At 33.9% G+C, this 27816-nt stretch overlaps 2 protein-coding genes across 2 annotated transcripts; both read left to right on the top strand.

The window, feature by feature from the left end:
* Positions 1 to 6421: 6421 nt before the first annotated feature.
* LOC115986517 (phospholipid-transporting ATPase 1-like) lies at positions 6422 to 13020 on the top strand. The gene is made up of 7 exons (XM_031109634.1): positions 6422 to 8642; positions 8731 to 9037; positions 9572 to 10280; positions 10375 to 10498; positions 10608 to 10827; positions 11312 to 11770; positions 12598 to 13020. The coding sequence occupies exons 1-7, from the start codon at positions 7013 to 7015 to the stop codon at positions 12815 to 12817; spliced, it is 3669 nt and encodes a 1222-aa protein (XP_030965494.1). The 5' UTR covers positions 6422 to 7012; the 3' UTR covers positions 12818 to 13020.
* A 4034-nt stretch (positions 13021 to 17054) lies between these two features.
* On the top strand, positions 17055 to 22987 carry LOC115983365 (cyclic dof factor 1-like). Its single transcript, XM_031106005.1, has 2 exons — positions 17055 to 17593; positions 20992 to 22987. Exons 1-2 carry the CDS (start codon positions 17462 to 17464, stop codon positions 22342 to 22344), a joined length of 1485 nt encoding a protein of 494 aa, XP_030961865.1. The 5' UTR covers positions 17055 to 17461; the 3' UTR covers positions 22345 to 22987.
* The last annotated feature ends 4829 nt before the right edge of the window (positions 22988 to 27816 follow it).

Below are 27816 nucleotides of genomic sequence, written 5' to 3'. Positions count from 1 at the left end.
ATCTTGCTTTAAAACACTGATACACTAAAGAATTAGTTAGGGGTGTGCAAAAAACCGACAAACCGAACAAACCGACCGAAACCGATCGAACTGTTGCCAAATTTTCGGTTCGGTTTCGGTTCAGTTCGGTTTCGGTTTCATTTTTTAAAAACCGAAATTTTCGGTTTCGGTTTCGGTGCTGGATTTTTTCACCCGAAACCGAACCGAACAAACCGAATATATATATATATATATATATATTTATGTAATATTAATACATAACTGATCAGTGGCCTTAATGGTATGCTCCTTATGATTTAGCTAGCTGATCCCAGGTTCGAGCCTTCGCGCGGGACGTTTGTAGTTTTTGCTATTTAATTTTTTAAAACCCTAGTAGTAGCATAAATACCGAAATACCCCTGTTTAATCTTCCCTTTTCTTCAGCTGCCCTTTTCTTTCTTCAGCCGCCGCTCTCCCCATTTTTTTCTCTGTTTGTCTCTTCCTTTCTCATTTCAATTTTTTCTCTCTACCCTTCGTTCCTTCCCCAATTTTCTTTCTGGTCTCTGCCCTTCTCAGTCCAGCCGCCTCATTCTTTTCTTTTCTTTTCTTTCTCTGAGTCCCATGGACCATGGCCATGCCTTTCTCGTCTCTCTAAGTCACATGTCTCTGTTCTTTCTTCAATTCACTACAAAGACATGGTGGTAGACTCAAGCATGGTGGTAGGCTCCTGCTATGGTGCAGCAACGGTAAAGTTCTGTCTGGACCCTTTTGCTAAATCAAAATATTTTCAATTTTTTGTTGGAATCTGTAAATTGTTGAACAAATATTGTTGGAAATTTTTCTTTCTCTGTCATTCTGATTTGTTCAGCAGCTCTCTCTCTGTTACTCTATTTGTTTTTTATATGTGATTAAATTTAGGGTTTTGAAAATCTCAATAACCCTCTCTTTGGAAAACCGAAAATCGACCGAAACCGACTGAAACCGATATACACCGAAACCGATGGTTTTCCAGCCATTTCAGTCGGTTTCGGTTGAGAATTTCACAAACCGAAATATTCGGTTTCGGTTGGCCATACCTATACAAACCGACCGAAACCGAACCGAGCACACCCCTAGAATTAGTATCATGTAGCAACCTCCACCCTTCTTAGCTAACATAGCTAAATTAAAAGCCTTTAGATCCCTAAAACCCATTCCTCCATCTTTCTTTGAAAGCGTAAACTTTTCCCAATTTTTCTAGTGAATTTTCCTTTCATTACCAACCTAACCCCACCAAAATTTAGCACACATCGCACCAAGTTCATCACAAAGTTTCATAGGGAGTTGAATTACACTTATAGTATAAGTGGGAATAGATTGAGCCACTGCCTTAATAAGCACCTTTTTACTAGCCTTGGATAACATCATACCTTTCCAACCTTGTAATTTTTTCCATCTTCTATCCTTCAAGTACGAGAAAGTATGGTATTTAGTTCTCCCTATTAATGTTGGTAGCCCCAGATATGATTCAAATCTATTCACCTCCCGTACCCCCAAAATCCTCTGTATTTCTTGCTTCTGACTATCATATGTATTACTGCTGAAATAGACTAATGATTTCTCCAAATTAATGCACTATCCCAATGCATTGGCATAGGTTTAAAGGATCTTTGAAATGGTCACCACTTCATTTTGTGTTGCCCTGCAGAATAATAATGAGTCATCTGCAAATAAAAGGTTAGAGACTTTGGGTGCCCTTCTACAAATAGATACTCCATGGATTCTTGCATCATTTTCTGCCTTTGTCAGTAAAGATGTAAAACCTTCTGCATACAACAAAAACAAATATGGTGAAAGAGGATCTCTTTGACGAAGCCCTCTAGATGGAAGCACATTACCATAGGGTTTCCCATTAATTAAAATTGAAAAGGATGAAGTAGTAACACAACTCATCACTCTATCAATCCATTTTTTCTGGAAAACCCATTCTCTACATGACTCCTTGTAAAAAGAGCCATTCCATCCGATCATATGCTTTGCTAACATCTAGCTTCAATGCCAAAGAACCTGTCTTACCCTTCTTCCTGGAATGCATAGTGTGCAATGTCTCATATGCCACTAGAACATTATCTGTAATAAGGCGACCTGACACAAAAGCACTCTGAGTGGGGGATATAATATTAGGGAGCACTTGTTTCAGCTTGTTTGCAAGAACTTTGGAAATAATCTTGTAAATAACATTACAAAGGCTTATTGGTCTAAAATCTGTCATTTTCTCCGGATTCTTTACTTTAGGAATAAGTACAATATTAGTATGGTTTAAAGCAGGCAACATAATCCCATCATTCAAAAAATCTAAAATAGCAGTAACAATAGCTTCACCGACAACATGCCAAAATTTTTGATAAAATAGTGCATTCATACCATCTGGTCTAGGAGCCTTTGTTGGTCCTATCTGGAACACCGCTGTCTTAATCTCCTCAGCAGTAAAGTCACTGGACAGAAGATTCTACATATCAGGTGTCACCTTAGCCGAAACTGTTTGTAGACACTCTTCCATCTGATCACATGAACCTGCACTAAACAGATTATCAAAATACTCAATTGCTATATTGGCAGTATCCTTAAGCTCCTCCACCCAATGATCTTGTAGATTCTTAATACCCTTTATATGGTTTCTTCTTCGCCTTTGAGATGCTTTTGAATGAAAAAACTTTGTATTTTTATCCCCATGCTTTGGCCAAGCCACTCTTGGAGAATTATAAGATCCGCATGGTGGACAAGTGATATGGTCCATCATTCCACTAAAAAACTTTCACATGTTTAAAATTGTTAGTTATAAAATTTTTTTAAACAGAAATTAATTACTGACTCAGCAATTTTAAACAGGTGAAAGTTTTTTAGTGTAATGGTGGGTGAAAGTTTTTTAATGGAATAGTGGACAAGTGACGTGATCCACCAGAGGACTCTATAATCTCTCCCACTCTTGACCGTTGCGCCCAATAAATCTCCTGCTTTAATAAAAGATCATCCAATTTTTTGCCCATCTCGAAGAACTCGACCTGTCTAGCATCAGTACAATCAACCCTATTCAAACTATCAAGCCGATTCTGTAGCTGTTTGATTGCCTCCACTTCTTTGTTGCTCTCCATGCCTTTAAATCCACCCCACAAGCATTTATTTTCTCCTTAATTGCTGCTAGCTTGGACTCCCTACTACCTGCCATGTTCCATGCCTCTTGTACTACCGCCTCACAATCATCCCAAAAGTTTTTAAATCAAGTCAATCTCCCAAAATATAATACAAATATGTTTCATCCTGGGATAATTAATCATCACAATGGGTAGTACACTAGTACTAGTAAATTAGTAATGTAGGAACAATTAAGGATAAACTACGATTTGAGTCCTATTTTATTTGTGATTTCAATTGAGTCAATTTAATTATCACTATGTTTTTTTTCATTCAAAATTTTTTTTACTTCTTTAAATTGTTACAATTTAATCCCCTTCTTGACATGAGTCTAATTAATATTATGAAAAAAAATTATACGATACATTTTTTCTGACGTGATAAAGATCACATGTTTTGAAAGTTTAAAGATAATTTCACTATAAAAATATTATTCATTTATTATAAAATAAGTAAATTGAATTTTGTCACTACATAAAAAAAGAAAGAAAGTAAAACTTAACGTCCATATGACAAAATCCAATTCACATATTTCATAAAAACATTATTAAAAATTCAATGATATGGTTATCTTAAAAAAAAAACTTGAGAGATGAGAGAAATCTAATTAATCTACGTGACAAACACGTTAGTCTATGTGCAGTTAATGGGAGCTTGAAAAGATAATGCACAAAGGGATCTATATCACGTCATGATCTGGCGCCATATATGTCGGCCTCTGCTAATGCCACATTAATTGATGAAAATACCATCTCATACAAAACATATTATTTGGAATTTGGAAAAACTTCTAGAACTGACTTGGATTCCTATATCAATAATTGGATTCACATTACAAGGATTTTAACAAAAATGAAGAATTTGATTAAATAATCAACAATAGATATATATATATATATATATATATATTTTTTTTTTTTTTTGGTAAAAAAAATCAACAATATAGAATTAAAATCACCAGCAAATTTAACCCAAAGATATTGTACATGTTGATTAAATAATCAGCAATATAGGATCAAATCAACAACAAATTTGACCCGAAGATATTATTTATTATAATTTATTCATTAATTAAAAATTTTACAACTTAAAAAAAAATTAAAAAAATTCTCGAAACTTTTACACATTATCTGGTACAGTTTATCTAGAATGTTCAGTTAGAGAATTCAAACGATAATTAATTTTGATGTGATCCGTGTAAAAGGGTTTCCATATTTCCACCTAATTTTGAAGCTAACTCTGAGTCTAAAGTATACGACATGAAAAGGAAGGCTGTGATAAACGTGAGAGAGTTTTGGAATAAAAAAGGTGTAATGGTATTTCAAAGAAGGAAACTATTTTTTTTTTTTTTTTTTTTCGGGATGGAATTCAAAGAAGGAAACTAAGTTTAGACTTTTAATACAGAAACAAATTTCTATGATTTTTTTTTATTTATAAATAATTAATAGTCTGAAGATGCTTTTAAAGATACTTAACAATCTGTTAAAAAAAAAAAAAGATACTTAACAACAAATAAAAAATATATTTATTATACAGGACTTCTTTATGATTATTTTATTTGAGTTTGGTTTATCTCTAATATTTTTTTAACTAAACATATCCTTTTATTTGAGTTTTAATCTTCGCATTTTATTTAGATAGTGAATATTGTGACAATTTCTCATTAAAATAAAAAGAGATTCCAGTTAAAAAAAAAATACTGAAAGTAAACCAAACTCATTTTTTATTTCAAGTGTTTTTAGTTTTAGTCTTTTATAAATAATTATGAGGTGTGGTTTATTTCCAATACTTTTTAACTGGAATCTTCTTTTTTAACTTACTACCTCCTGTCATTGTATATTTAAAACAAAATGACATGTTCAGTTAAAAAAAAAATTTATTAGAAGTAAACCCAACTCATAATTATAAAGGAATTATGAAAATTAAAACATCGAAATGCAGAGATACCACAACATTTTTTTTTTTTGTTTTTTGGGATTTAATATATGCAATGGATTTGAACCTATAAATATCATCTTTGTAATGATTACCTTTTATTATTAGATCAAGACACCAACTTTCCTATTAACAGGTCAAGAGCCTTGTAGTTTCATCTCCTTTCATTTTTTTTTTTAGAGATAATTATAATATGCTGCTAACCCCGCAGCTCGAACCCTTTCCCCCCTATACCCCCAAGTACTTTGTATATGGGGAGGTGCCAATTCAGTTATAAGGCCTTCGACATCTCCTTTCATAATGATTGTCTTTTGAGAAGTGCTACATCCATAATATTTTTACAATAAATTTTAAACGGTAAGTTATTATTGATTCTAATTTAAACCTACTACTAAAATTATTTTTTTATCAGTTAATAACAACCAACCACTTAAGATTTATTGTAAAAATGTTGTGGACATAACAATTTTTTTTTTTACCAATAAATTAAGACACCAACTTCCCTATTAACATGCCATGATCTTTGTAACTCTGACAATTTTTGTGATTATAATAAAACCATCTGGAACCTCAACTATGGAATTAAAAAAAAAAAAAAAAAAGCAAAATCCCTATTAACATGGATTGAGGGCTTTTTAAAAAAGAAATCAATAAAAAAAAATATTTAAGACAAATTAACTATGTGAACATGTATGCCTATATTTCTGTCATTGGAAAAAAAAAAAAAAAAAAGTCAAATTAGTCCAACCACTAGAAGCCATCAAAGCAGGCGTGCTAGACCGTTGGTGTGTTGTTGAATTAAAGCAAGAAAAATCATAATGAAAAAAAAAAAAGAAAAAAAAAAAAGAAAGGAAAGAGCATGGGAAGCACTACTACTGCTAATAAAGATTTTGAGAATTTCAATTCAATTTGTTCAAAAAGAGGGAAATACAGATACATTTCTCGTCCAAGAAACAAACAAGATCTGCATTTCATCACATGATCTTGGTCAAAGTCAGACACCTCTTAATAGCAATTCAAAATACTAATACTGTAGAGTTAGTTTATAATTGATTATTACAATATAAAAAAAAAAAAAAAAATCCACAACAGTTCAACAGTCGACCTTCTAGAAGAACATTTATGATTTAACATATTTCTTTGTCTGAAAACTCTCTCTCTCTCTCTCTCTCTCTCTGGAAAGACTTCTCTTTTCTTATATCTGGTTTTACTCAAACACGCACATGACCTTTTGACACAAAACAAAAGAATATTTCTCTTTCTTATCTATTAGTTAGTATTAATTATTACTATTTATTCAAAATTAGAATTTTTTTTTAATTTATTTAAAAAGAATGGTACTTTGTTTTTGTTGTTGATGCTATTGCTGTCGCCACCCATTACGAATTGTAGACTTCTTCTTCCCCAATTTTCTTTGCATTCTCCGTCTTCTCTCTCCAAAACAATGCCTTTGACTTTGTTCAATTCGTTCTTATTGTCTTTAAAAAACACGCTTCCTAGCTCATTGTATAACAACCACCATTGTCATTTTTCTCACAACAAAAACACCTTACGTGTTTCATTTCTCTCTCTCCTCTCCTATATTACTCTCCCTCTCTCTCTAACCTGACCTGGGATACAAGCAAAAGTAAGTTCTAACAACCTTTAAAGTTTCTCACTTTCTCTAGATTCTTTTGTGTACAATAGTTATCTAAACACCTATGATTGGTTTGGTTTTTGTTTTCTTTGCCTATATACAACCAGTGTTGTAGTTGTGGGGTTTACTTGTTTTCTTCAATTTCTGTTGCTGTTGTTGTAAAATTTGTAAACTTTGGTTAAAATTACCATCTGGGTGATTACCAAAATAGAAAATTACCATCTGGGTCTTTCATGAATTTGTTGATTATTGACTCTGTAAAGCTCAGGAGGTCTCTGATCCTCTCAGATCATGGCCTCTGAGCGTCCCCTTTTGATTCCATCTCCTAGAGTTCCTAATACCCAAGATTTATTCACTGTACCCGTTTTGTTAGATCTATTTAAATCCAATTCTGGCCGCCGTGTATCGTTTTCCGGGATGGAAACGAAAAACCCAGCTGAGAATTCATCAAGTGTGGAAGGAACACTCAATTCCTCCTCATCAAGAAGAAGTATTTTGTCCACTCATTCCAAGGCCTCGGGCGGAGGCGGGAATTCCATTAGGGAAGTGACTTTTGCTGATTTGGGGTCCAAGCCGGTGAGACATGGCTCAAGAGGGGCTGATTCTGAAGGGCTTAGTGCGTCCCAGAAGGAAATTAGTGATGAAGATGCAAGGTTGATTTATATAAATGATCCTGTGAAGACAAATGAGAAGTTTGAATTTGCTGGGAATTCCGTAAGGACTTCCAAGTATTCGTTTATTACTTTTTTTCCAAAGAATATTTTTGAACAATTTCATAGAGTTGCATACATATATTTCCTTGTGATTGCTGTACTTAATCAGCTCCCCCAGCTGGCTGTTTTTGGCCGGGGAGTCTCAGTTTTGCCGTTGGCCTTTGTTCTATCAGTTACGGCGATTAAAGATGCCTATGAGGACTATAGACGGCATAGGTCAGACAGAATTGAGAATAACCGGTTAGCATCTGTTCTTGTTAATAATCAGTTCCAACCAAAAAAATGGAAGGATATCAGAGTTGGTGAAATCATCAAAATTCATGCAGGCGAAACTCTGCCTTGTGATATGGTGCTGCTCTCCACTAGTGACCCGACTGGAGTTGCGTATGTGCAGACAGTTAATTTGGATGGGGAGTCAAATTTGAAGACTCGGTATGCAAAACAAGAGACCCTATTTAAGATGCCTGAAAAGGAGAAAGTTACTGGATTGATTAAGTGTGAGAAACCGAATAGGAATATTTATGGTTTTCATGCAAACATGGAAGTTGATGGGAAGAGGCTGTCACTTGGACCGTCTAATATTATTCTTCGAGGCTGTGAGCTCAAGAATACTGAATGGGGCATTGGGGTTGCGGTGTATGCTGGGCGTGAGACCAAAGCTATGCTCAACAACTCAGGAGCTCCATCTAAGAGGAGTCGGCTTGAGACCCGTATGAACATTGAGATCATAATACTCTCTTTGTTTCTTATTACTTTGTGTACTATTGTCTCTGCCTGTGCCCTTGCTTGGTTGCTGCGCCACAAGAACGAATTAAATTACTTACCTTATTACAGAAAAAAGGATTCTGCGGGGGAAGACTATAACTATTATAATGTGGGATTGGAGATTTTATTCACATTCCTCATGTCAGTTATTGTGTTCCAGATCATGATCCCAATTTCTCTATACATTTCCATGGAGCTTGTTCGTGTTGGTCAGGCTTACTTCATGATCCGAGATACCAAAATGTATGATGAGGCATCAAATTCAAGATTTCAGTGCAGGTCTTTGAATATAAATGAAGATTTAGGACAAATAAAATATGTATTCTCAGATAAAACTGGTACACTCACAGAGAACAAGATGGAATTTCAACGTGTAAGCATATGGGGAGTAGATTACAGTGGTGCTAAGTCTCAAATTGAGCCAGTTGGATACTCTGTTCAAGGTAATACCATATTTTTTTATAATATTTAGTATTTCTGATTTGTCACAGCATAACAATTTCATCTTATATTTGCCTTACTTGGTATCAGTGGAGGGGAAGGTCATAAAGCCAAAGATGAACGTCAAGACTGACCCAGAACTTTTACAATTATCAGAAAGAAGAAATGACACAAAAGAAGGCAGACATGTTTATGATTTCTTCCTTGCATTAGCTGCATGCAATACAATTGTGCCTCTTGTTACAGACACGTCTGATCCTACTGAGAAGATGATAGATTACCAAGGGGAGTCTCCTGATGAACAAGCATTGGTGTATGCTGCTGCTGCCTACGGTTTTATGCTTATAGAACGAACCTCTGGCTATATAGTTATCGATATTCAAGGAGAAAGGCAAAGGTAATTTGATGTGCTGCTATTGTCCCTTTCTTTTCCCTAAACTTCTCTTTAGCACCAATTCTTCCACTAGGACCACCCCACCAATTGATTAGTGAAGTGGCTTTGTGGCTCTAATATTGTTAGAGCAGCATTGGCAGTGTGGCTGCCAATTTTTTGGCTGCTTTTGAACAGGTAGGAAAGAATTTAGGGTTATATTTTAGTGGTTTCAAAATTCCACTTCAGTACGATGTTGACATCTAAAGGTAAATTCTGTGTAGAACAATTCTCTCAGTTATGCATTGTGTCAGTACTTAAAAAAAAAAAAAAAATTGTTTCAATCATATAGCAGTGTAAACATGAAGGTGAGAGGAGGATGGGGGTGATAGGTGACACTAAAGTAACTGTGGGGTGATAGTGGTTGCAGTGGTTTAAGTAGTAATAATACTTGCTTGCTCTTTCAAGTGATTATCTTATCACATTCAGAGGTAGCTTCTTTTAAGAGGTAAAACCTTATTATATCTTCTTTAATGAATTTCTCCATCATGGCAACTGCAGGTTCAATGTTTTGGGTTTGCATGAGTTTGATAGTGATCGGAAGAGGATGTCAGTTATATTGGGCTGCCCTGACAAGAGTGTGAAAGTCTTTGTTAAAGGTGCTGACACATCCATGTTTGGTGTGATAGATAAATCTTTGAACATGAACATACTGCGTGCAACTGAATCCCATCTTCATGATTACTCCTCACTGGGTTTGAGGACACTTGTTGTTGGGATGCGGCAGCTGAGTGCTTCAGAATTCGAGCGGTGGCATTCTTCCTTTGAGGAAGCAAGCACTGCTGTAATTGGTAGAGCTGCTTTGCTTCGAAAGGTTGCTAGTGCTGTTGAGAACAATCTGTGCATACTGGGTGCCTCTGCTATTGAAGATAAACTGCAACAAGGGGTGCCAGAAGCCATAGAATCTCTCAGAATAGCAGGGGTTAAAGTATGGGTTTTGACTGGGGACAAGCAAGAAACTGCCATATCAATTGGGTACTCCTCCAAGCTCCTGACAAGCAAGATGACCCAGATAGTAATTAATAACAATTCTAAAGAGTCATGTAGAAAGAGTTTGGAAGATGCCATTGTCATGTCTAAGAAGCTCATGACTGTTAATGGGGTCACAGACAATACCGGAGGAAGTTCTGAAGCTAGTCCAACTCCAGTGGCCTTGATTATTGATGGTACCAGCCTTGTTTATATTCTTGACAGTGAACTTGAAGAACAGGTAAGCATTTGTAAACCTACATGGTTGTCCTTTTCTTTTCTAGTTCTTGGTGATGCCTCATATGCTGATGTAGCTTACTCATTTTGAGTTGCAGCTCTTTCAACTGGCTAGTAAATGTTCTGTGGTGCTATGTTGTCGAGTGGCTCCATTGCAAAAGGCTGGAATAGTAGCCCTTGTGAAGAACAGGACTGCTGACATGACACTTGCCATTGGGGATGGTACGTTAGATCTGTATCTTATGCTCTCAAACATATAGAAAATAGAACGCACTTGTTACTGCTTACGTACTGATGTTTATTACTGAAATTCTACTTGGATCACTAACAGGTGCCAATGATGTTTCAATGATCCAAATGGCTGATGTGGGAATTGGAATCAGTGGCCAAGAGGGTAGGCAAGCTGTAATGGCATCAGATTTTGCGATGGGGCAGTTCAGGTTCTTAGTTCACCTTTTATTGGTCCATGGGCATTGGAATTACCAGCGGATGGGCTACATGATATTATATAACTTTTACAGGAATGCAGTGATGGTTTTTTTATTATTTTGGTGAGTACGATTTTCGCAATTGTTTATGCTTTGATTTCTGCTTTATAATGATTCTGTATTCATGAATATGCATATGAGTTAGCTGGTTAAATCTATTGGAGTTTGTTATGCAGCCCTTGATTTCAGTCTCCACATGAGCCTGAACAATGTTTTGGCTCTCTTACTTTCTCTCTCTCTCTTTTCAGGGAAGGGTTGTTTTGTAAGGTTGTGTTTCCAATCATGCTTACTAGGTCTTTTATTTTACTACCTTTTGAGCTAGAAGTTATATAGCTGAAGATAAATTTAATTTTGATTCTTCTTGTAGTCAAATCTAGATGTCTCCCCAAAATTATCATATGATTTTGTAATTCAAATTTGAATTACTACCTAGGGAAGTTGGTTCAAATTGAACTTCTTAAAAAAAGAAGAAGACAGTTTAACCTAATTAATCAAATCTATATTTTCTTATCATCTCAATTGCTAATGTTCCACATGCTCTGTGTAGGTTTGTGCTCTGTACTGCTTTCACCTTGACAACTGCAATTAGTGAATGGAGCAGCATGTTGTATTCTATAATCTATACTTCATTGCCTACTATTGTTGTTGGAATTCTTGACAAGGACCTAAGTAGGAGGACTCTTCTAAAGTATCCTCAGCTTTATGGGGCTGGGCAAAGGCATGAGTGCTACAACGCAAAGTTGTTTTGGTTAACAATGGTTGACACTCTCTGGCAAAGTGCAGCTATCTTCTTTATCCCTCTCTTAGCATATTGGGGTAGTAGCATTGATATATCAAGTCTAGGAGATCTTTGGATACTTGCAGTGGTTATATTGGTTAATCTACACTTGGCCATTGACGTTATCAGGTGGACTTGGACTACTCATGCAGTCATTTGGGGTTCTATAATTGCTACTTTCATTTGTGTCACTGTCATTGATGCTTTACCCTCTCTTATTGGTTACTGGTAAGCGCTCTTATCTTATACACCATCTTTCTTTCTAAAAGTACATAATTAAGTGTATACTCACTCTTTTTTCTGAATACGTGTATATTCACTTATCAAAAAGAAAGTCAACACGTGTACTCATTTTGTTAAACTAAGAACACAGTTGTTAACAATAAAAGTTACGCATACTCATTTTGTTGAACTATGAACATAGTTCTTAACAATTTGATGTAGGAAAAAATCAAAACAATGCAACACGATAATTAAAGAATTGAAAAATAAAGAATTGATAACCTAGGAGTCAAGCACCTAGGCTTTGCTTGAAGTCAACACTAGAGAGACCCCTGTAGGAGTCAGCACCTAGGGATGGCTAAGGTCAATGCTAGACCATTGGAAAATTTCTAATAGAAATTTAATTCATCATTCAAACTGTAAGCTGTCTTAATAGGAGTACAATAAAATGCCTATATAGACTATTAGGACTAAACCTAATTCTAACTTACAATATTATACTTGGGAAAACTCAAATTTTGAATTACAAAAATGACATTGACTAGGAAATTAAGGAAAACTCAAATATTGAATTACAAAGATAACATTGGCTAGGAAATTTAATTAAAAAAAAATACTAATAACCTTATAAAAATACAATTGAATTTGAAAATAAAATAAAACTAAATAAAAATAAATGTTTCTTTGTGCTTCCCACATCATGTGTTGAATGTCAGTTCTGTGATTCTGACCAAAGAGAAAATAGAAATCATGACTGAAAAACCCTCTAAATTTGTGAAATTTCCCCTTTTCAAATAGAGATTGATGTTTGCAACTCCAATGTGCTTTGACAGGGCAATTTTTGATGTCGCGAAAACTGCAACGTTTTGGTTATGCTTGCTTGCAAGTGTCATAGTAGGCCTAATTCCTCGTTTTGTTGTAAAATACCTTTATCAATATTATAGTCCTTGCGATGTTCAGATCGCAAGAGAAGCTGAGAAGTTTGGGAATCTGAGGGAGGTTGGAGATGTACAAATAGAAATGAGTGCTATCCTGGGTCCTCAACGGAGATGACAAGATGATTTTGTTCCTTTTTGCATATTCTTTTCTTTTGTAAAGTATCCTATTCTTTAGGCTGCTTCAGAGTATCTCTCTTAGTTGCCGGATTTTTATTGTTTGCTATCCGAAGGATAGATTTTTTCTAACATGTTGTATTTTGTTCTGTTGTATCAATCGAGTTATCCAATGTAAATTAGCGTTTTTTTAGTACAGAAAAATTAGACCTTGTTACAAGAATTTTATCAAGAAAGATTTTGATACGAATTTCACCTTGTCTTCCCTTGATGTGGTGATTTTTTTTTGTTTTGAGTAAGCGAGAGCCTGGTTCTGGTTTTCTATTATTGCAGCAGATGATTTCATTTATAGTGAGATAATAACCTTATTAGTAGCCTATTAGTTTTACTTAATGGTTTCTCAAATCAGCATGCATCAGACAGGTCTAGGTTGGCCTCAGTTTTGTCCTCAATGCAGCTTCCTTGCTTTGAGTGATTGATTTACAGGTTTTTGATGTTAACTTTCTAAAAAAAACTTTCGTGCATACCACTCCAACTTTCTAAGAAAGGTTCAAAGCCGCCTTTAATATGTTAGGACCAGTATTTGAAAAATCTAACGGCCTGGACCGCCGACCATGAGCTGGTCTCTGTAATCATTGTAATGGTTCAACACACCCCCTAAAACTGTTCTAGTCAAATTATGGTTAAAATTCTCAACTCAATGGCTCAACAGGTAAATTTGTAGAACCATTTGCGGGTCAGAACAGTTTGGATGGTTCTGTCCAAAGCATAGATGTTTTGTTAATTTTTCGTTCACGTTCAAAATTCCCAAAACATCAATGTTACTTAAGAATCAAAAAATCAGTCTCTCCCAAAAGTCAAACACCTAAATCCCTTCTCATCCAGAACCTTGATATCTTTGGCCTGTCTGTTCATTTTCAAGAGAGACCTTGTCTCATCATGCAACTTTTCAACTCCAAGCTGTACTTTTCAAAGCCATTTTTCTAGCTAACCGTATTGGACTTTCTTTTTTTAATTGGTTGGTAACATGGTGAGAAATATAAGGAATTCGAGTTTCATAATGAATAAAGAAAGTGGAAGACTGAGAAGATGACGAGGGTGTAAGGTCAATAAATTGACATGACCAAGAGAGAATGACTTGGGAAAGAATTTTTGTTCTTGGTAAAAAGAGAAGCTTGCATAAAGCTAAAAAAGTTATATCAGATTTGGGTTTTAATCTAGGCTTGCGCTAAAAGAATGAATACTCATTAAAAATCTCTAATCTCTTCAAAATATTGGAACAAAAATACAGTCCTTTAAATAAATGCAATAGTTCATTATCATAGGAGATAATTGGGAGGCATACGTAATCAGTGACAGAGTCAGGATTTGACTTTAAAGGGATAAGGTAAACTTAGAAGTGACGCACATATGCGTGCACACACCTGCACGTAAGTACTTGAGATTAATTTGAATAATAAAATTCCATTCATATGAATACTATGCAATATTTTAGTATAGAAAATCCACTCCTTAAGAAAATGCAATAGTTCATTATCATAGAGGTAGATAATTGGAAGGCACATGTAATCAATGACGGAGTGAGGATTTGACTCCAAGGGTATAAGGAAAATTTATAAGCAATGCACATGTGCACGCATACACATGCACGCAAGTACTTGAGATTAATTTGAATAATAAAAGTCCATTCATATAAATACTATACAATATTTATTATTCAAAAAAAAATAAATAGAAAAAATACTATACAATATTTAGTATAGAAAATCCACACAAAAAAACACATATGTGTTATACATCATTCATCTATTATGTGCTTGTTTACCCATGAATACTCATTTATAATTTTTTCTTTAAATTAAAAAAAAAATCAAAGTTTCATATTCTATTTGCATGAAAAGATTTATACTAGTTTGACAAACCTTAAGTACATCTGTGAATTATGATATTTTAATTAATATAGAATAACATAATGATCAAATTGTAATATTTTAAAATACTATAAACTTCTTTTCTTTTTAGAGAGTTTCAGAATATGGCATCCACTCTTGATGATAGTAGAACTATCATCAGACGAAGACACCAATTAGTTTTTGGTCTAGGTAGGGATTGAATCTCAAATCTCTTATTTAACCATAAAAAAATTTACCAGTTGAACTAATTAAAACCCACAAAATACTATAAACTTAAATGCACTTGTGATTTCAAAGTTTAACTGGAAAAAAATATTAGTCTTTTGAAATCATTATGTAATTATTCTTATATTTTATTCCTTATATACAAGCTTTCCAAGAGAAAAATAAGTTATTACAATAGGAATTTGCACTTATTTTATCCAAAAAAATTTCCCATTTCAAATGTGAAAATAATGTTATTTATTAAACTCTTCTATTAAAATTATTTCTTTCATTATTTTTTTTTTCAACCTTAGATTTTTCTTTTATAGGTTTGAAAATCTAACTAGAATCTATAATTGGAGTCTAATTTTGCGCCATATGTTCCCTCAAAAAATATTAATTGTAGTGTTAGATGTGGGGATGACACTATAATTATTCTTCCAAGTGTCCATTATGAATATATCACTTATGGTATGGGTTTGTCTTGGAAGAGCAAATAAAGAAAATGAACGACATAACATGTACTCTCTTGCAATTTCAATATAATGTTTATGACTCAATGGTTGATAATACAATAAGAATTATGAGTATTCATTACAATATTGATAAAAAGAACATTATATTGATTGATAATACTATAAGAGTTTGTTGCATTGAGACACTAGGAAAAGGCATCAAAAGTTCTTAATTTTTCATTGATATTTTTTGTGTAACAAATTAAAATAGATTTTTTTTAGAAAGAACAAACAAAAATAGTTGATTACATATGTTCCTATATTATAAAAGTTAAAAAAAGTATTAAAAGTAGGTTTTAGTTCACTCAATTGCTAAAATATTTTTTTGTCAAATAAGAGATGCATTGATTTCTATTCCGTTCACTCAGAAAAGAAATTTATTAATATTTTGATTTTATGATAAAATACAATTAAGCAAGACTCTATGAGTTTTAAATCCTATCATATCTAATGAAAAACAAATGTTGCCACAATGGGAAAAGGCATAAGACCAAGTAAATTATGTTAAGGCTATCAAAAAAAGAAAAAAAGAAAAAAAAAAGAGAAAGTAAATTATGTTAAAAAGGATAAATATTTGTTACCTTGGACCGTACTGCATACTAGGCCCAATCAAGGTCATCATTTCTCTTGCCCAATAACTTTTCCAGTTAAATTTCAAATATCAAACATGGCTACTGAGTTTGTTTAATTTCTTTATTCCTTTTGCTGATCTTTTATTCCAAATTCCAATCTGTTGAAAGTGGATTGTGCTGAAATTTGAAAAATCTGCATCTTTTCTTTCGTAATATACTTTATCAAAAAAAGAATTGAAGGAATTTTCCAAAATTTTCCTTTTACAAAAAAAATAAAAATAAAAATTGTCATATGATAATAGTCCAAAAGACAGGAGGGCCATGACTCATGTCATGACAATATCAATTTCCTCCCAGCCCAGGTGCAGTTTTGCCCTTTCCCTCTCTCACAAATTAATAATATTACTGGCACTCCAATTCTTAAAGCAATTTTCAAATATATTGGTTTTTATATAGACTTGTTGCAAACAGTACTTTAATATTTATTATTAACAATTTATTAACTTTTATGAAATATTTTGTAAAAATTGGTGTGACTATAAAGTTATCCAACAAGTTAAGGCATTCAATCAAATTAAAAAGCAATGCTACTTTTCCTCACAAAAGAGAGAGAGAGAGAAAAAAGAGCAATATTACATCAGTTGAATTAATAAATTTTTACAAATTTTAATATGAGTCTCACTATATATATATATATTTATTTATTTACCTACTGCTAACCATTTTTTTTACTAATAATTTTTTTATTGGGTGTGTATAGAGACTTTTTCCTAATTAAAATGATGTTGATCTTCACTCCTCAGCCACCACTTTAACATGTGGCCCAAAAGAAACTCCCTTTATGCTGATTCATATCCCTGCCGGCACCACCGCCAACCTGACTTCCCAGTTACCCACCCAAAATTTTAAATAATAAATAAAATGATGAAATACATTTAAAGAAAATTTATTTCCTACTTAAAAAAAAAAAAAAAATACAAACCCCCTCTTCATCATCTTGTCTACTTGTCAAGTAAAAAAATTTGTCAATTTTTTTTTTTTTTACACAATTTTCATTGGATTTTATCTGCGCTCATTATTGATATTGCTTTTTTTTATCAATCACTAATAATCTATCCCGACAAGTTTTCGTCAAATTGTTTGTGTAGAGAGACTTTCTCCTAATTGCCAAGTTGTTCTGCTTAGTACTAATTTGTTTATTTTTCTACTACAAGTGGACAATTTGCCAGATTCTTTCTGATTATGAAATTAATTTAATTTCAAATTTTCTTTTTTGAAAAATGAAAAAGAAAAAGAAAAAGAAAGAAGAAGATGTTTACTCTTTATCCGGTTGTGGGTTCAAACTTAAAAAAAGAAAAAAAGACAGTTTTCTAAAACCTTAGAAAGTGTGTGTGTGTGTGTGTGTGTTTCTGTTATTCTGTTTCATTGGTTGTAGGAGTGCATGTCTCAAGTGGGAGATCCGGCCATTAAGCTTCTCGGTAGTAATATTCCGTTGACTGACTCTCAGATTCCGTCAGTTTCTCTTCAACACTCCGACTCTGACTGTCACACTCCGTCAATTCCTCCACTCATGGTAATTCAAATTCCAGTTTTGTTTCCATTTATAGCAACTTGGGTTTTGTTATTTTTGTCATTTGGTCAGTGTGGGAAGAATATGTTTCATTGATATTTGATTTTTTTTTTAAATTTTCTACTTGTTGCTGAAAACATAAATTCTTGCATTGTTTTGGATTCTTTTCTTAATTAATCAAAATAAAGCTTTCAGTTTCACTTTTTGTTGAATCTGTGTAAAATGCCAATCATTCAGATTTGGTTTGAAAATTTTGACATAAAAAAAGATGTGTTATTAACTTCTAGTCAAAAAGAGAGAGAGAGAGAGAGAGAAAGAAACTGTTTGAGATTTTTCACTGTGAAAGTCTTGTCAGGATAACAAAATTTTACATTCAAGAAGAGAATATCTTCTAAAATATATTGTAATTGGTATCGCCACCATCAATCAGAGTACACGAAATAGTTCTCGATAAAAGAGAATTTTTATTGATACATAAAACATAGATACACACTTTGCTACACACACACCACACCATTCCTTTCACTTCCACTCTCACTACACACAACTACACTTGGTGGGTGAAGCTTTATTTAGTATACTTGAAAGAAAACCAACCTTTACCATAATTCAAAACAATTAAAAAAGAGACAAGACCAATACAAGTAAATGAATGTAAGAAACCCATTTAGAGTTAGGGTTCCTAAGATGATTTGGGTAGGTTCTTGGATGGGAAATGCTAGGATTTAGATTATTGAGAACCTTAGCAACTCGGGTATAGGATGTATCAAATGCTTTCTTGAACTAACTAAAATACATGTGCTTTAATCAATCGAAGCTTGTGTCAAAATTACAAATGAGCTCATTTTTGGCCAATCAAGGTTCCCTCGTGTATGGAAATTAGGATGAGCTTAACCTAAAATTCGGGAGCCATTGGAGCATAAAGAGTCGATCGACACTTTGAGGCAGTATTGGATTGCTGATTGGACCACTCTATGTGCCAATTGGTAGTCCATTCTGGTTATGGCTTTTTCACTCTTTTTAGCTTCTCTTGGGTTCCTAAAATTGCCCTCCCCTTAATGCACCTTGCCCAAAGGTGAGGAAGTGGTAATGTACCGCTAAATGTCTCCATTCTCATCATTGAAGACATTTCTTTTATCTCTATCTGATTCTTGAACATAGGCTACCTCTTATGCTCTTGAATATGTTTGGTCCCCTTCTATCAAAAGAAACTTCAGAGCCTTGCACGTGTGACAATGTTCATTTTTTGTCACAATTGTAGCACAACCTCTTCCTACATCTGTCTTCCATTTGTGCCTAGGAAATCTTTTGGATGGGTATCTCAAGATTTCGTTCTATGAAAAGGTCACTCTTAGATGGGAGGCTTTCCTGAATCTTGTGGTGCCTTGATAGCCTTCTTGGTACGTAAGAAATCTTGGCAAGGGCCAAAGTGGCATTTGATGAAAGATGATTCATCATCCTAACAGGTAGCAACACTTCCATCTTTTAAGCCACTTAGGAAGCAGCTCAATTTGTGCCCCTTTGAAAGACCCTTGATTTGGTTGAAAAGAGCCTTGAATTGTTCCTTGTAATTGGCCACTGCTGATATTTGTCTTAATCTTGTAAGAGCTTCCATTTTATCATCATAGGCCATTGATCCAAGTTGAGTTTGTAAGGCTTTTACAAATGCCTCCCAGCTCATGAATAAGCCCAATTCCTCCTTGTCTTGGATCCACACCAAGGCCTCCTCTATGTGAAAGGAGGCCATAAGAATCCTTTGATGTTCAGGGGTGTTGTATTCGACAATAAGTATCTTCTCACAAGAATCCTGGGAACTCAATCTTGATGAGCTTTGGTAGATATGGAGCAAGACCTTTTCCTGCCACTTGTTCTTGTCTTTGGACTCCTCAATCTCTAATGAGGGCACCAAGGCTGCTTGGATCTCATCAAGACAGTTGCTGATGGCATCAATGGATTTTTCATGGCTTTCTACGGATTCGGTAAGTTGTGACATTCTTGTCCCTTTGTCCATTGTGGATCATTGCTCTGATACCAATTGTAAGGAACCCGATTGTGATTAAGGGTTCTTGAGATGATTCAAGTTGGTTCTTGAATAGGAAATGCTAGGGTTTTGGGTTTGACTTTTGAGAGCCTTAGGGTTTCAAATGGTGTCTTTGGTATGAGTGTTAGGATGGATGGACGCACTCTAGGGTGATTGTTTGTATGGAATTATTTGATGGTTTGCATGAAGATGTTGATGGATTGTATGAATGTGACTACTTTGAGAGACTCGCCACTTCCAAGAATGAGAATACTTCAAGGGGTTCTCTACCTTCAAGAGAAATAAAAGGACTAGAGAGAGATAACAAGAAAACTAAGTAACAATTGGATTATTCTTCATTATGGCAATTGGAGATTACCTTCATTTATCTATAAAACTATGCCTTATTGTCTACACATGGCTCCTTATTGGCTCACTAATTAGGCATGTGCTTTAATGAATGTACATGTGATTAATGTGTTATGTGTGCACTAGTCCTAACTAATTGAAATTAACTCTTGAACTAACTAAAATACACATGCTTTAATCAATTCAAGCATGTGTTAGAATTACACGAGGAGCTTAGCCTAAGATTTGGAGCCATTGGAGCATCAAGTGGCTGAGTGGCACTTCGAAGCAGGACTAGATTATTGATTGGACCACCCTGTGTGCTGATTGGCAATCCATTCTGGTTAGGGCGTTTTCACATGTTTCAGCTTCTTTTGGGTTCCTAACAATTGAAGATACATTTTAGCCAATGAAATTCACATTTGAAGCTAATTTATTTCACCTACTGATAAGTCAAAGACAACAACTCACCTACTAAAGAGAGAAATTCTCTTTCTCATTTGTAATCTACCACTCTAAGATTAAAAGATATGTAAATTTACTAAAAGCAGTATGTGATAGAGTTCAACAACTTTGTTATGGACTAATAATATATAATTCAACTATGAATCTAAGTAACATCATTGGACTCAAAATTGAAAAAAATATGGATTTTTGATATTGGGTGGTTTGGAATTGTACTGCAAATTTGGTGGTTAGTGTAGATTCATGCTTGTGTGCTGTAAAATAAAATTATCTGCAGTTAATTGCGTGCCTTTATTTTAATGTCACTGTTTATATTTTGCTAATTATCTCTGTTGTTTTTTTATTGAAGAATTTAGAAACCCAATTCAAGTTAAGATATGGAATAAGGCATGCTAGATTTAGCCATTTTCTAATACATCAACTGTTTGTGTTACTACATGCCTGATTGAGGTTTAAGACTCCGCCTTTAATACCAAAATTGTCTTTTAGATGCTGGATTAATGAGAATATTTGCTTCTGGCAATTTAAGTGATTGAGTTGTATCTCCAATTGTTATGTTCAATTTCAGTATGAATGTGAAGCAACAACGAAGGCAGAAGTGGATGAGCATCTCATTGAAATGCCTTGCAAGGGGGATATTCCTTCTGGTTTAGATAATCAAGAAGATATCAAGTGCCAAAATCATCCACTGGAGAATGAGGCCAATGTTGATAAAAAATCTGAGGAAGACCAAGTTACTAACAGTGAAATTGGTGAGCAAGAGAAGGTTTTAAAGAGGCCAAACAAGATCCTCCCTTGTCCTCGTTGCAATAGCTTGGAGACGAAGTTTTGCTACTTCAATAATTATAATGTAAACCAACCTAGATACTTTTGCAGGAAATGCCAGAGATATTGGACAGCTGGGGGAACAATTAGAAATGTTCCTGTTGGGGCTGGAAGGCGCAAGAATAAGCATTCATCTTCACAGTGCCATCAGGTAGTGGTGCCCCCTAATGTAGTATCAGTCACCAGAGCAGACACCCTTACCTCTGCCAGCAGTCAGCATCATTCATGTACAGGACTTCCTTCCTTCTCAAAGGGAACCGGGGAAATCCTAAAGTTTAGCAAAGATGCTCCTCTATGTGAATCCATGGCAAATGTGCTTAATCTCAAAGAGCAGAAGGGAAGTGTTGAAATTGGGTCTTCAGTTGTTGAGGATAATAGTGAGGAGCCCTTATCATCTGGCTCTTCCTTGGCAGCTGTTACTTCTGAGGAAAGTGAATTTTCAATAAAGGAATTCAAGCCAGATGGTTTGCCTGGACATTGCAGAAATTTCAATCCAATGCATACACCGCAGTGTTACCCTGTTCCCCAATGGGCTTACCATTGGAACCAAGGTTGGCATACAATGATGTTTGGACTCAATAACTGTATCTCTAATAGTACTCATATGAGTTCTACACCTGTGGTGCCAGTTCCTGGCTTTTCTGCACCAAGTATTACATTCCCATTTCTACCTGCCTCATACTGGGGTTGCATTCCAAGCTGGGATACCAGGAATTGGAATACACCATTATTTGGATCTACTGGCAGCTCATCAGCTTCATCTTCTACCAGCAACAACAGCTGTTCAGGTAATAGCTCACCAATCTTGGGAAAACATTCAAGGGATGCAAATTCACAAGTTGAAGACACAATGGAACAGAATCTTTGGGTACCTAAGACACTGAGAATTGATGACCCAGAAGAGGCTGCAAAGAGTTCCATATGGTCTACGTTGGGTATTAGGCCTGATAAGGACAAGCCCATCATCAAAGGTGGTATATTTAAAGCTTTCCAATCCAAATCAGACGCCACTTCCCATACATCAGATACTGATCAGGTTTTACAAGCAAATCCAGCAGCTTTTTCTCGCTCCCAATCTTTCCGAGAAAGTACTTAAAAATTGTGGAGTTTTAAAATGTAGAAATTATCTTTATGTTTTGGTGGTCATTAAAAGTACCAAGGAGACCTGTGTTGTATTATGAAGTGCACAGGGCATGCTGTCATTTTTGAGTATGTTATGGCTACATCATGAGTTAACATTGTTTTAGAAGATTGCAGTCGCCCTGGAGGCCCTCTTACTTGTGTAATCTTGATAACCAGTTCGATATAGATGTGGGAAGATCTATTTGGGAAGTAAGTAGCCCCTTTTGGTCATTTCTTGATATTCAATAAACACTTGCTTCCTCTTGTCTAGTAGGCAAAGATCTAACTCTCCAGTAAAGTAGTTGGAGAGAATTTCAGCTATTTGTTGGGCTTTGTCATAGATAAAGGGCATTTACATCACTTCTAACATTCAATACTTGTGACTTTTGCTTGAGTTTTGACACTATAATTGGTGGTGAAGGCCAATTGTTCGAATCTTACGACTTCAAGTTATAGATTGAATGATATATGCATCTGATGTGTAATTCCTTGAAAGAAGAGAATTATCAGAGTTCAAGGTCCTCATTTTGAGGAGAACTCTAACTCAAATTTCCAAGGTATGGTTTTCTGAATCCATAGCAATAAACATCAAGGCACTAGGTCTTCTTTGCCTTTTTTTCGTTTGTTTGTTTCCTTCTCTCTTTCTACACTGTGGAGCTCTTTATGTGTTTTCTGGGTTGTTGAGAAACACTTGTTGCTGTATCTCTTAATAATGGATTTTCTACCAACCACTTATAATTTGTGAGTGTCTGTCAGACTGAAATGAGAGTTTGAACTTGAGTTTTTATAGGCTTGTTTTGTTTTATCCTCAAAGCTAGCAGGAATACTAGAAACTACCTATTTACCTGTAGGTTTAAAGTAGAGAGCATATGATTACACTCATATATGTATCTATACATATATATGACTTGCATTTTATTTATCATGGTCTTTTTGCTCATACTGCTGCAAAACACTCCCTAGTCTTTAAAGAGTCTCTTTGTTGTAATAAGGATAATCTTCCTATTGTAGTTTACTCTACCTATATGGAGGATTTGTCTTCATGTTCCTTTTCCTTTATTTGAATGAAATTTGAAGTTTATCAAAAGAAAAAGAAAAAAAGAAAAAAAAAATTCAGTACTATAGGTAGTGAAATTTGGCATAAGATATCTTCCATTGGTGTTTTAGAAAATTAGATTGAGGTTTTTGCTTAAAAACAAATTCATAAGAATTCAGATTCAGGTATCATTTGCCTCAAGTGGATTTTTCAGATATTATATAGTTGATTCAATAGGTTAAATTATCAATTTTTTTAATGTTCAGACATCTATATCTATACATATCTAAAAGCTAAAGCGTAGCATTTATTGTTACTACGTTCCACATTTATTGTTGCTATGCTCCAGTTGAGCCACATCAGCGTCTACGTCATTATCATTTTTCTTTTCAATTTTCTTATAATTTTTTTTACATTTAGTCTTTTTTTTTTTTTTAATATTTATACTTTCTCTAACCTTTCTCTATCCCTTACCTTTTCATCTCCCTACTATTCTTTACTTTAATATCACTTTTTATTTCCCGACTATCCTCTACCTTACCTTTTCATCTCCTTACTACCCTCTACCTTAATATTACTCTTCATATTTCCCTTCATCTTCCTTTTTTTTTTGTCATTTCTTATTCACACTCTTACTATAAATTTGTCATTCTCTCTTCCATTCTTTACTTACTTTTCCCTCACAAAAAAATGGTTCATCTCTCTCTCAATTTTTTGGTGAATTTTTTATCTTTCTTGCATCTCTGCTTTAAATTGATAAATTGTTGTGTTCTTTAGAACTTTATATTGAGCTAATGCGATTTAGTTTTGTGATTTAATTTTTTTTCTCTCTTTAATTGTTAATTTTATTACATGTGTTTTTCTTTAAATTCTTAGTATGGGTTGCTTCGAATTCACCTATTTAGTTGTTCTATATATGTTATTTTTGTACAACATGACATTTGTTCTATGAAAGTCTTTTTAGATTTGATAAGTTATCTATTCATTTGATTTTTTTTCTCTCCTCATGTGTAGTGATTGACTTCTAGCAAAAACTATTCTATTTATATATTTAGAAATCTATTTCTTCTTAATTCCAATCGTTTAAATTTTGTATGGGGCATGGATTCTATTGAGCAATTAATATGAAAAATAAAATAAAAGTAAAATAAAATCTACAATAATTTGCTTTATAGGGATCAACTTCTCTAAGTTATACATTGTTTCTTGAAAGTAGTGTGAAAGAAACTAATGTTTGGTCTGTCTATGTAACTAATGTTTTTAATCTTTTGAAAGTTTGTGGAGCATATACCCTACTAATTAGGCCATCTAAATCATTTGAATTAAAAATCAACTGTAACATAAGGAACAAAGGGGTCATAATGCATTCATGTTCTCCTTATATCGTGATAAATCTGAGTAGTTGAATAGTATTGTTGTTTAATTTACCACTACTATATATTTTTTCCTGAAAGCTACATACCATCAATCGTAACACCAAATGGATATTTCAAAGTTCATTTGCATGATTACTTTGCTGTGTGGTGAGTTGAAATATTGTTGGGTAATGATGTACGTTAGATTGTATGTGTAGCCTCCTGACTTGCAAAGGGTAAGTATTGATTTACGCTAAGTTTTTGTTATTGATATTCTTTAGAGTTATAATGGTTGATAGGTCTAATGAGGTTTCAATAATTTATGCGTGGCTTCAATTTCACCCAAATGACAAGCAATAAAACAAGACAATTCATGTTTAGCTTTCAGGTTTATTCTTTTTTTAAGACAAAAAAATGCTTAGCTTTTTGGTAACCATCAATTTGTTTTGTTAACTCAATATCATAAAGTAACTTTAATTTAGTTATATGGATAGTGTTTATCATTTTTCATGTTGCAAAAATATATATATATATATATATATTTAAGTTAACATCAATAACACTACTACGATTGACCATTTAAATTCAGCCATATCCTCCATTTCATTAAATTATTAATATTTTCTCTTTTTTTTTTTTTAAATGAAACATGTAATGTTTTAATTAAATACAAATAAATAAAAATCTTCTTATAAAATTGTACTCATTTTTTTTTAACATTTACACTTTCTTCAATATCTCTCATTCCATTCACATTTTCATCTCCTCAATATCGTCTACATTAATATCATTCTTCATCTTTCCCTTTATTTTCATTTTTTTTTGTTTCTTTTTATTCTTATCCTCTTATTATAAAATTTTCATTATCTTTTCTATTCTATATTTCTATACATAATACTCCCTCACAAAAAAGGTTATCTCTCTCTTTATTTTTTGTTGGATTTTTTTTTTCCTTGCATCTCTGCTTTAGGTTATTAATTTTTTGTATTTTTAAGAACTCTTCTTTGAGTTGATGCAATTTAGTTTTGTGTTTTAAGTTTTTTCTTTTTTGTTCTCTCTGATTGTTAAATGTTATCCTATTGCATTATAAAAAATATAATAGTATTCTATTACATAACATGATTTGATTATTTTACCATATAAGAATTTTACATAAGTTACATAGAATTTTACAAAAGTTACATAGACAAAAGTAAAACAACAACAACAACAACAATAATAATATATATTTATGAGATAACTCTAAAAAAATTATCACGCACAATGCGCGGGTGTGCGACTAGTTGTAATAATAACTTTTACTTGTTTCTGCTATGTTAAGTTTGTTATAATATGGTGAATGATTTTAAATTAATATGGGACTTGAGGCCTTACTAATTCTGAATAAGTAGTTTAGATTTAGATTTAGAGTCGATCACAGTAATTTCACTAAAATTTACTCACAGGACACCTGGATCTTCACTCATAGCCTTCATATCTTGGTAGGTTCTTTCAAATGGCTTCCCATTAAACATTTCAAATTCGTGCCACTGGCTGGTTCATTATTAATTAACAATAGTAATAATCCAGAATTATATAAAAAAATGTTAGATATTGTAATAGCTTTTAATTGTGATAGGCCAAACTGAAGGGAAAACTTTTTTTTTAGAAGGATATCACTATAGCTAAATGTATGATTGCCATCGTGCTTCTTTTATTTTCTTTTGTCTGTTAGCTCCATTAGCTATACTATACATTAGCTTATAGAATGTTGGAAGATTGGTGTCTGCCATTAATATATGTGAAAAGAGGTATGTCACTTCTTTTCTTCTAATGACTATATTCATAACATAATCTATATGGAATACAAGTAGGATCATGATTGGAATATTGCAGTCCTAAAACTTTGCCATGTAAAGCAGCAAAGTGACGTGTTTTGCAATTGAGGAATCTCATCTGCTGCATGTGTGTTACTGCAACGTCTATGTCATTTGATGCAATTTTGTTTCTGGTTACTCAAATACCACAATCGCTATGATAAGACTTAAGAGTGCAAAACAGAAATAATGGATTGATATCTTGAACCCATTCCCAGTATAAAAATAGTACTTCACTATCTTATAGTTGGAGTGAATTGTCAGAAAAGAAGTCATGATTGGGCTTGTGAAGTTTTCTGCCTGTTGATCTAGCAATGCTTGTGAAGTAAGGGTGGTGGGCACAGCTTCGGGCTGAATAGTCTACCGAACATTGTTTTTAAACGCTGGTAAGGCAGGAAAACCGTCCTAAAGGTGGGTACATGTTCAGGCAGGAAAATCAGTCAGATGGCCCTTGGATCTCTGATCTTGTAACTTCTTAGGAATATTCATAGGGTGTATTTTCATTTAGTCGTGTATCTAAGTGACCATTACAGACATGGAAGGATGGTTTGTTGAAGTCCTTGTTGAAACTGATGCTACTTTGATCTTACAAAGCCCTCTTGGTTGCACGGATTACGAACATTACTTCATTTGCTGTCCTATTAAAGCTGTGAAATATTCTGCATAGTAGCACAGATATACCATGAAATGTCTCCTCAATTGAAAGAGCTGTTGTACTGTATACGAAATTCCTGAAGTTCCTTGGGAAGATAGATCTTGCTGAAAAACTCTGGTGCCTCTGGATGGCATGATTTGGGCATTTGGATTTGGATTTGGGTGATTAAAATTCAAATATCTTGGTTGGATAGTTTAAAAAAGGTCAAAGATTTGGATTTGACAAATCCACAAAGGATTTAAAGGTTTAAAATTATTGGATTTGAAATAATACCTAAAATCAATGAATTTGAAATCAAGGCATTTCGAATCTATTAATTTAAAATCCATGTCCAAATTCAAATCCAAGTTTCCAAACGCAACCTTAGTAATTTTTGTGTAAATGTGCAGGAAACATCCCACAAGTTGTTAACAAGCTGAGTGGGCCAAGAGGGTAGCTTAGTAGTACTGCCCAATCTTCGCCATTGGAGACCTGAGTTCAAAGCCCCTCTCTCCCACTTCTTGTAAGAAAAAAACAATTTGCCAAGTGGAAGTTAGTGGACATA

This window comes from Quercus lobata, chromosome 4, assembly GCF_001633185.2.
Source record: "Quercus lobata isolate SW786 chromosome 4, ValleyOak3.0 Primary Assembly, whole genome shotgun sequence".
Classification (NCBI taxonomy): domain Eukaryota; kingdom Viridiplantae; phylum Streptophyta; class Magnoliopsida; order Fagales; family Fagaceae; genus Quercus; species Quercus lobata.
This window is presented reverse-complemented; position numbering and strand designations above follow the sequence as displayed.

Excerpts from the sequence above, each read along its gene's own strand:
- LOC115986517 (XM_031109634.1), top strand. The coding sequence starts at position 7,013 with ATGGCCTCTGAGCGTCCCCTTTTGATTCCATCTCCTAGAGTTCCTAAT. Across the intron at positions 9,038-9,571 it reads ATTCAAGGAGAAAGGCAAAG|GTTCAATGTTTTGGGTTTGC; the intron begins GTAATTTGATGT and ends TGGCAACTGCAG. Across the intron at positions 11,771-12,597 it reads CCCTCTCTTATTGGTTACTG|GGCAATTTTTGATGTCGCGA; the intron begins GTAAGCGCTCTT and ends GTGCTTTGACAG.
- LOC115983365 (XM_031106005.1), top strand. The coding sequence starts at position 17,462 with ATGTCTCAAGTGGGAGATCCGGCCATTAAGCTTCTCGGTAGTAATATT. Across the intron at positions 17,594-20,991 it reads CGTCAATTCCTCCACTCATG|TATGAATGTGAAGCAACAAC; the intron begins GTAATTCAAATT and ends GTTCAATTTCAG.